Genomic DNA, 10,265 nt, shown 5'->3' with positions numbered 1-10,265 from the left:
ATATGATTCTAATTGCCTTTAATATTCCAGTGTTCTCTAATTTGTTCTTGTCGTTCAAACAGGTTTTCCCCCCCATAAATGTCACATTAGCTACATTTTGTCTGTCATTGATTGGTTCAACATTGTCACTGGGTCAAAATGTTCTTCAGAGTCCTTCACTTTCTTACTCACCCTTCTCCGTTTCCAATTCCTAGAACACTCTTGAAGTTTGTTACTGTTGGAAGGCTCATAAGCTTTATCTCTTTATCAATACACCGTGCCATTATTTTACCTGCTGATTAAGATAAGATTTGTCATTAGCTGTCACTGAGCTTTTCATAACAGCATGATTACTGAAGCAATGGAATTCTTGCTATAGATTGCCTACATGTTCAGGCCTTAGAATTTATAATTTTGCCCTTTCCTCCTGTCCCCACCCTCCACTTACATCAATTCCAAATGAGGCGTCTTATTAGTGGAATTATCATGATCATCTTAATATTGTATCTTCATGACATTTTCATGATTATTGCTTCCTCAGTACCAGGATTGTTGGAAATATTCCTGCTGAATAATTGGAAGAATAAGTTGCTATGGAGAGTGAGTGGAGCATAAAAGAGGGTAGGTAGTAGGAACTCCCTGCCTCTCTCCCATGGTATACAAATCAGATTCTAAGTAGAAGAAAATGAATTGATAGCAAAGGGAAGAGAAGGATTTCTCTCTTCTTACTCTCTCCTGGGACTCCAGTCCAATCTCAACTGACCACTGAAAGTCAATTCCCAGTGACAGAGGTGTCTCCAGAATTTTCTACCTATCCCTAGGGAAGCCATACCAGGCAGCCTTCCTCAGTGATGCATCCAAAACCAGAACAGGGACAGTCCCATCCAGTTAGAGATGAACAGAGGGGCTTGAGGTTTATCTGTGCAGAGGTGAGGAGATGGGTCAGGTACAGTTTCCTTCTACGCCTTAGTTTCTTCTGCCGTCTCCTCAAGAAATGAACTCAAAATTCACCTCGGCCTACAAATGGTCTTGAGGGGAAGGGTAAAGACAATACTCAGTTTAAGTGACTATTAGAATATTAGTCCTGCCTGGAGATGGGCAGAGACAGCCTGAACATTTGACACTTCTGGTAAGAGGTCAGGGCAAATGCAAAGGCATAGAATCACACAGAACTTGCAGAGGAAGAGAAATTCTAGATAAGCTCACAGTAACAGATTAGGCAGAGCTTATTACCCTTGTTAGGAAATTTGCATTTGGACTTCTCAAAAGCATAAAGGGACTACAATGTGGAGATTTATTTTTACGTTATATTTATTTATTTTTATTTTATGGGTCACACCTGTCAGTGGTCAAGCCTTACTCCAGCTCTTGTGCCCAGGGTCACTCCTGGAAGTGTTCAAGGAACTATATATGCCAGGATTCAAGCTAGGGTTAGCCACATGCAAGGCAAATGTCTTACCCACTGAACTCTCTCTGGTTTTAAGATGAACAGTGTTCTGTTCAGATGTAAATACATGCAATTTATGTGCGTTAGAATAAACTTTTATTACCATATACTAGATATTCATGAACATGTATACCCAATATAATTTGATGATATGGAATCTCTTTCTTTTTCTTTCTTTTTTTTTTTTTTTTTTGTTTTTGATTCACACTCAGTGATGCTCAGGAGTTACTCCTGACTCTGCACTCAGAAATTACTCTTGGCGATGCTTGGGATGCTGGGGATATGAGGTGCTGTGGCTTGAACCCGGGTCAGCCGCATGCAAGGCAAACTACCTACCTGCTGTACGATTGCTTCAGCCCATTAGTGATATAAAATAAAGAAACTCTCTATACCTGCTCATTTATGTTTATTATCCCTTTTATTCTTCTATAACAATTCCTATTCTTGCTATCTAATACTGGCCTGCTCAAAAATAAGTAACTCGCAGCACTAGGGTTCTTTTTCCTTTTTTTGGTTTGTTATGTTTTGGAGTCACACCTGGCAATGCTTAGGGGTTACTCCTGGTTCTGCACTCAGGAATTACTCCTCGCGGTGCTCAGGGACCTATATGGGATACAAGGGATCAAATCCTGGTTGGTTGTGTAAAGGCAAGCAACTAGGGTTATTTTTTCAACCTGCAGGGACTAAGTCTCTCAAATGGTGAGAGTGATGAGCAGAGCGAGATAAAATGTGTAGTTGGACTTTATTAACTAGGTATTAATAAATAAAGGTCCAGATATATAGCTCAGAGGTAGCTCACTTGCTTGTATGTGCTAGGCCCCACCCCAAGTTTTATTCCTGGTGCCACACCAGAAAACGAAATAAAACAACAACAACAACAAAAAGCCCAGAAGTAGTTGATGAGAACTGGAAAAAAAAAGAGTCACAGAGCATGACAGTTCTCATACTGCACTTTAGCTGTGGTGCTCACCTGGGATCTCACCCTTTGTGGAGTTGCTGGGCTCCCACACACCTGGCTGCAGTGCCAATGGAAACCCTGTCGCACTGGGATCACATACAGCCAAGCTCTCAAGATCTATCTAGCTCAGCACACATGGGTGGCACAGGTGAACTTTGCAACTTTACACTTTCAAGGCTGATGCTTTATTCACTGAACCATCTCCCAGTCCCATATTGCTTACCTGCCCCCCCCCCCACAGAATTTATTTTAATAAATACTCCTTGGATGAAGGAAAAACTTCACTCAGAGGAATCTCAGCTTGTTTATTGCTTTTTGTAGTGCAATCAAAATTTGTGTGTATATAACTATGATATCAAGAATATCCAGTTTCTTGTAAAGTATTTTGGCCTCACCTTTCTAGGTGGAGACTCAAATCTTACAATATAGTATCTTTCATAAAATCTTTCATAGGTTAGTTTTAGAGGAAATTTATGAAGTCCAAGAAAGGAGTTAAGGGATCCTGTCAGCAATAATATAGGTAAAGCCTCAAAAGTGGTGCAAAATCACTATGGTCAGCATATAAGTTCCACAAAATCATTTGTTTACTTTATCCTCAGGTACATTTACATAAATTAGCGAAGAGACAGTAACCACACAGTAGTCAGTCAGTGAATATTCATGGACAAATTAGCTGATGTAACAAATCATTCTCTATCTGAGGTTATGAAAATATCATTTTATATTACTGTAGGGCTGGAGCAATAGCACGGAGGTAGGGTGTTTGCCTTGCATGTGGCCAACAGGGGTTCGATTCCTCCGCCCCTCTCCGAGAGCCCGGCAAGCTACTGAGAGTATCTTGCCGCATGGCAAATCCTGGCAAGCTACTCATGATGTATTCGATATGCCAAACACAATAACAACAAGTCTCACAATGGAGACGTTACTGGGCCCGCTCGAGCAAATAGATGAACAATGGGAGGACAGTGCTATTACTTTAGGAAGTTTAAGCCTTGACATCAGCAAGGTTGCAACTCCCAGATACAACCAGAAGGGGGCAGCATCAAGAAGTGAAAGACCATCCGGATCCCAGTTCCCAAGTTCCCAAATTCTCAGTTGGCCAGTGTCCATATCTGTGATCTTTCAGTGCTGACTATGACTCCGCTCCTGAAGTTCTTCTTTTCCAGCACCGATCATCCTTTTTTTTTTCTCCGTCTCGTCACTTCCCTTCCCTCTAGAATAGTAATAGCACAGCTCCTTTGCTTCTGGGTCAGGTTCAGCTTCCCTTGGATCCCAGAGGGGTGCATCACTCCCTTGGAATACTTCTGTTGACGTTGTTATTACCCCTCACAATTCTCTCAGGACCCAGAGAAGCTATATATGGGTCACAGCCTTGGGAGGAGGCATTGTGAGTGAGTGAGTGCTTCGAGCTCAGTGCATCAGGAGAGGGGTGAAAGGGGGGGGGGGGGCTGACAGCAGGAGACTTAGCAGGGAGAACTCATTGCTCCAGGAGTCAGGCCTTTGCTCTGGCTGCTTGGAGAGGTTTGCCAGTTCCACATTTCCAGAGTACAGTGGCCTGGATCTCAGACTGTGTTTAGTGATCTAATCAAAAAGGAATTTCTTCAAATCACATTGGGTGAGGACTATTTTAAATTTTGTTTATCCCTTAGCCCAAGAAGGACCCTTTTGTTCTAGTTTTCTATCCTTCACTGAAGAAACAAGACAAGGGGCATTAATTATCCAAAGAAAACATACTTGTTTCTAGTGGAGCTGCCAGGGCTCTCCCTGTATCTTGAAGGTTCTGGCTGTCACATAGCCGGATTTGCTATGTAGATTGTAGTAGAGTGAAAGGGGGATTGAAATAGGCTGAGTTGGCAGGGTAGAGGGGGAGGGGCGGAGCGCAGAGAAGTGAATTAGAGAGTTCTTTTCATATCAGAGCCAAATGAATATTATTATGAAGCTGAGAGGGAAAGTGTGCTAACTAAGAGGGAAGACTGCAACAGATTAATTGGAAAAGCCAAATCATATCTGGAGGTGGAAGAATTCTTTTGGGAATGGAACTCTAGAATAGTTCCCCCTCCCCGCAAATTCTCTGATAAAAAGCTGCTCTCTAGAAGAAAATTTACCATTGGGAGTAGGAGGTGAGAGAAGGAGAGCATGGGGAGAGTGGTGGCGGGAAGCAGAAACTCTGGAGAGGGTGTGGTGCTGGAATGTTCCATGCATGAAATCCTACCATTAACCTACCCATGGCACAGCGGTAGGGCGTTCGCCTTAAAAGCGGCCAACATGGCCGACCCGAGTTTGATTCCTCCGCCCCTCTCGGAGAGCCCGGCAAGCTACCGAGAGTATTCGATATGCCAGACACAGTAACAACAAAGTCTCCAATGGAGACGTTACTGGGCCCGCTCGAGCAAATCGACGATCAACGGGAGGGCCTTTACCTTTACCTTTACCTTTTAACCTACCCATACCATTGTAAATAATAGTGCCTAAAATAAAATTAGAAAGATAAAACAAAACCAACAGAAATGACTGGAGATAAGGGACTTACTTTTAAAAGCAAGTATTTACATTTCTTTCTTAGAGATTCTAACTTCCTGGGACTAGAGTTTGCACTGGGAAAGACACGCTGTGTGTAATAAGTGCTTCAAATAATTCTATAAGGAAAGTTAGAGAAATATTACTCAGTTCTAATTATGAACACATCTCTCGATCTCCAGACTCAGTCTGAAGCCCTGCTTTAAATTCTGAATCAGATAGGAATGAGTCTTAAAGGCTGAGACTCAAACTTTGGATATAAACCAACCCTAAGTGCTCATGTGCGAGGAGAATTATGATCTTTGTGGAAGCCTCTGTGCAAGCCTGTCTTCTCTACTAGAGAAGTGGCCTATGCCAGTGACTTTGGGTCAGCAATACTGTTTTGGAAATGAGAACGGATGCACGAGTTTTCACATACTGAGATTAACGTCACGCTAGAGAGGTGTGAGTAAAGAAAGCAAGGAGCACTGGAATTCAGAGTTACTATGAATCCTCAGACTTGCTGTTTGCTACTGTCGCTACTTGTGTGCCCTTTATTTATTAGCCATTTCTATTCTCTAAGCCATGAATGAATGATGTTGTTCTCCTCTCTTCACAGACCCTAGTTGGGATGAAGAAGCCTCAGCACCTGCTTCCGGTCAAGGCCACTCTAAATGGAACTCTGATCCACCCGGCATATTTCTTGCTAGTGGGTATCCCTGGCCTCGGGCCTAACACACACTTTTGGATGGCTATCCCGTTGTGTTTCATGTATGCCTTGGCCACTCTAGGCAACCTGGCCATTGTTCTCATCATTCGCGTGGAAAGGCGTCTTCACGAGCCCATGTACCTCTTCCTGGCCATGCTTTCCACTATCGACCTCGTCCTCTCCTCTGTCACCATGCCCAAGATGGCTAGCCTCTTCCTGACAGGCATCCAGGAGATTGAGTTTAATATTTGCCTGGCCCAGATGTTTCTTATCCACTCTCTGTCAGCCATGGAGTCAGCTGTCCTGCTGGCCATGGCTTTTGACCGCTTTGTGGCCATCTGCTATCCATTACGGCATGCTTCTGTGCTCACTGGCCCTACTGTTGCCAAGATTGGACTAGCTGCCCTGACCAGGGGGTTTGTGTTCTTTTTCCCTCTGCCCTTCATCCTGAAGCGGTTGTCATACTGCCGAAAACATACAGTCACACACTCCTTCTGTTTGCACCAAGATATTATGAAGCTGTCCTGTACTGATACCACAGTCAATGTCGTGTATGGACTCTTTATCATCCTCTCCGTCATGGGTGTGGACTCTCTCTTCATTGGCTTCTCCTACATCCTCATCCTGCGGGCTGTGTTGGAGCTGAAGTCTCGGGCAGCAGCGCTCAAGGCTTTCAACACTTGCATCTCTCATCTCTGTGCTGTCCTGGTCTTCTATGTGCCCCTCATTGGTCTCTCAGTGGTGCATAGGCTGGGTGGTCCCACTTCCCTGCTCCATGTAATTATGGCTAATGTCTATCTTCTGTTACCCCCTGTGGTCAACCCTGTTGTCTATGGAGCCAAGACCAAGGAGATTCGTTCTCGGATCATCCATTTATTCTCACGAGATACCAGGTGAGCAGGGAAAACCTCAATAGGATCCTCAACCAATAACAAGAACAGGAGTATTGGGGTCCTTTCAAAAGGCTTGGTGGTTGGAGAAACAAAACTTATTTTATCTCAATAAAATCTGGATGTCTCCAGGGACATACCAGTATGGACCTTGTGACCCAGTCTGATAAGACCATTCTGGATAAAATCTCTGCTGTGCTGTTCTTCCGTTTTTTTCCCTCTCTCCCTAATAGAAAACCCATGTCATATGGATATGAGAAAATTGTAAATGCCACAGTTATGATTTACTTGAGTTTTGATGCATGATTTTAATTATTTTTGTCTTCTTGCATCTGCACTGATGATTCCTTGTTAACTATATATATTCTTTCTTGGACCTCCAAATAGTTACACAGTAATTTTTTACCATTAATGAAGGTATTTGGGCTATAATAATTGACTGGAAGGAAAGAAGACTCACAGGGAAGGAGGTAGCTAACACAAAGTATCTATATTTCTATATGCATCTGGTTATGGTTAGGTGCAATGTGTGTGTGACTCCTGAGTGTTTTGTGTTTTCTAGTTGTAGCTGTGAGTTTGTAGGAATTTTTTTGTTGGCAGTTTATTATTTTTAGTGTTTGTGTATTTACAAATGCATAGAATATATGCCTTTTAAATTATTGTGAATGTGAGAAGTATGTTTGGCTAAGTATATTCTTCATGGATACTATCTCTGATTATAATTTTTGTGTTTGTGTGGACTCTGTGAGTTGGTATGTGGTATGTATCTATGTGAGAATGTTGGACAATATAAACAATACCTATGACTATCCTATGAAGATGATACTACTGTATTTTTTTATATATCTGTAATTGCAAACTTTAGAATGTAATATGTTGCAAGTAATGTGTAGAATGTGAAATGCTACACATGTGCAGCAGTTGAATATGTGAATATGTGTGAAAGGTATAGTATTGGGATAACTACACTTTTCAGATTGCATGGTGTTTATCTTTGAGCATATGTCAATTGTACGTGATTTGGATATGAATTTCTGCTGTGTGGTTTCATGCCTTGAGTCATATGTAGGTGGCATGTGATATCTGAGGAATATGTGCATAGCACCATGGGCTGTGCTGTGCCTGTGTGCATTGTTGGTTTCATGGCAAATTTCCTTTGTGTACCTTATTTCAGTTGTTTGGCGTGAAGTAACTACAGCATCTTCATTTAAGAGATACAAGATGTATTGATTGTTAGTAATTTGAAGTTCTGAAAGCTGTGACCTTGAGAGATGAAGATTCTGCACTTGTTCTAATTTGGGTTTTGACTCAATGTCTGGCATTACAGGATAGCTCATGCTTCTCTCCATCTTTTCAATGCCAGGCTACGCCATCTGTATACTGACTGTATGATTTCAGGTGCTTCTGTTACTTCTCTCTATCTTTTTCACCTGCCCTTTCTCAGCATTAACGTACCTAAATTGTGGGTCATTCACCTAAGTAGAAGGTCAAATGTTATCCTCTTTTTATTCCTTTTTATGCCAGCTTCCCAAATATGCTTGCTGTTATTATTATTACTATTGTTGTGCTTTCTATTACTGTCCTGATTTCTATTACCCACAATTTTATTAAGCATATATATATAATACTTAATTGCAATGATTCTGTGTTGATCCCTTTGGGTGAAAACAAATAAGGGTGAGTTGAGGGAGACAATCTGGGACATCACAAGAGTTTTATAGCTTCCAGGGATCTGTCACTCACTTAACTTCCATCTCTGGAAAGCACTAAGTCAAAAACATTAACACTGAAGAATTGCAGGTATAAAATAATTCAGTGCTATTCAAGACACTTGAAATAAAATTGAAATAAAGCTTACAAAGTTAAAATCTTGGAAATACCATTAGCACATCATACAGCCTCTGTGAATTTCATTTCCTCTCTGTGTAATATGTAACAATATCGGTGATGTAAAGTTTAACTACTATGAAGTACGTTGAACACTGTGAAGTGCTACAAACACAATAAATGATCATGATCATGGTCATATTATTATACAACTTTAGGGAACACCATTCACAGCATGACCTACATGAATGGTACTTTCAGAACTTTGCACTGCACCACTAGTATGGTTGTGTGACTATTCTGATTTATTGCTGTAAACGATAACAACTCTTTATTTCTTTTTTTTTTTTTGGCTTTTTGGGTCACACCTGGCGATGCACAGGGGTTACTCCAGGCTTTGTACTCAGGAATTGCCCCTAGTGCTCACGGGACCATATGGGATGTGGGTTGGCCGCGTGCAAGGCAAATGCCCTACCGTTGTGCTATTGCTCCAGCTCCACAACTCTTTATCTCTTAATAAATTAATTTTTTTTCAAAGCTTAAGTGAGATGCTGAATTTCTCTTTCTAAGTTTGTGTCTGATTTACAAATTATCATCAAAAGAAGTACATCTGTGCCAAGAAGTTGCTTAATAAGTTATCTGTGTTAGGAAAAGAGACACCATTGGGTTGGAATTGCACGTAATATAGGCTAGGATTACTAACTTTGACATTTGAGCTAATTAACCTGAAATTTAGTAACCTGAAAAATCAAATACTGTTAAACTAGATATTATAAGAATTAAGTAAGATAACAGGTGCATACATATATGGAAAATAAGGAATAACAATACTTGTGACGGTAGTTTTAATTGCAAAAGTGGGTCAAGTGATACTTATTTATTTCATCACTGATAATGAGACTCAAAGTAGAGCTATTTTCACTTTCATAATTACCTTCTGTACCAAGGAAGCACATCTACATCTCTAGAATTCTTAGAACCATTTCTGGGTAAGTATGCCTCATTTCAGTGTCTCGCCCCTACTTGGTTCCAGAAAAGAATATTTCAGCCCTTTTGTAGAGGATATGATGATTATATAGATTAGAGAATATTCTACAGACTCCACAGACATCTTTTTAGCACACTATTCCTTTGAACAACAACTGAAACTTTTATCCTCTTCCTCTGTGAAAGAGATCTATGTTCTCTCCCTGTAACATTTCTACTCTCAAACCTATTAGTAACCATCAGGAGAGTTTCACCCTCTTTGATAACATTCCACAGTTGAGAAATATTGCTAAAAAATTTCAAAATCTACATAAGAGATCTGCTGTTTCTCCACTGTGGCTTCTGCAGTGTCAAGCTTTTGACTGTTATCCCAGCATATTCAAAGTCATTTAGTCAATGGGATGGTTATAGGAATGGGCTGAGAACATGTACACCATGACCAGTGCAGGTCAGAAGTTGTCTGTGTCATTGAATGTTTCTTGATGCTGAAAAAGCATCTTTTCTTGTTGAGGAAGCAAAATTTATCTTCCCAAATTCATCACAGATTCTACAAATTATCTCTTGAGATGTGAAATGTCACATCTAGCATCAGAAGCACCAGAAAACAGAGCTATGGGTGAGTACAGAAAGTCAGCTTCCATAAATTTCAGGTCCTCTGAAAAGCAGTTGCTAAGATGAAATAATTTTGATATTAATATTTTTAAAAGTTTTGATATCATTTTTGTTTGTTTGTTTATTTTTAGACCAAGAGAGTGGCATGTAATGGATAGTGGGGACAGAAAGAATGGGTAGATCTTTCAAACTAGTGTAAAAGAAAGGTGATAGCTATAAAAGGATAATTAAGGAAGGATTGGCTAAGAATATTTCCAAACTTTTGTGATTATAAAAAGCTTTTTACTAGACTAAAGAAGCAACTCCCTGAAAAGGTTGTTCACTGAAAGAGTCCCACACTGGCAGGAATGCATGATGAAA

The 10,265-nt window shown here is 40.7% G+C and overlaps 1 protein-coding gene across 1 annotated transcript; it reads left to right on the top strand.

Moving 5' to 3' along the window:
- The first annotated feature begins 5,511 nt into the window (after positions 1-5,511).
- On the top strand, positions 5,512-6,486 carry LOC130025313 (olfactory receptor 51D1). Its single transcript, XM_056116271.1, has one exon. It carries the CDS (start codon positions 5,512-5,514, stop codon positions 6,484-6,486), a length of 975 nt encoding a protein of 324 aa, XP_055972246.1.
- The last annotated feature ends 3,779 nt before the right edge of the window (positions 6,487-10,265 follow it).

Source organism: Sorex fumeus, unplaced genomic scaffold (genome assembly GCF_029834395.1).
Source record: "Sorex fumeus unplaced genomic scaffold, SorFum_2.1 ptg000030l, whole genome shotgun sequence".
Lineage (NCBI taxonomy): Eukaryota > Metazoa > Chordata > Mammalia > Eulipotyphla > Soricidae > Sorex > Sorex fumeus.
The sequence above is the reverse complement of the archived record's forward strand: the minus strand, read 5'-3'. Positions and strand labels throughout refer to the sequence as shown.

Excerpts from the sequence above, each read along its gene's own strand:
- LOC130025313 (XM_056116271.1), top strand. The coding sequence starts at position 5,512 with ATGAAGAAGCCTCAGCACCTGCTTCCGGTCAAGGCCACTCTAAATGGA.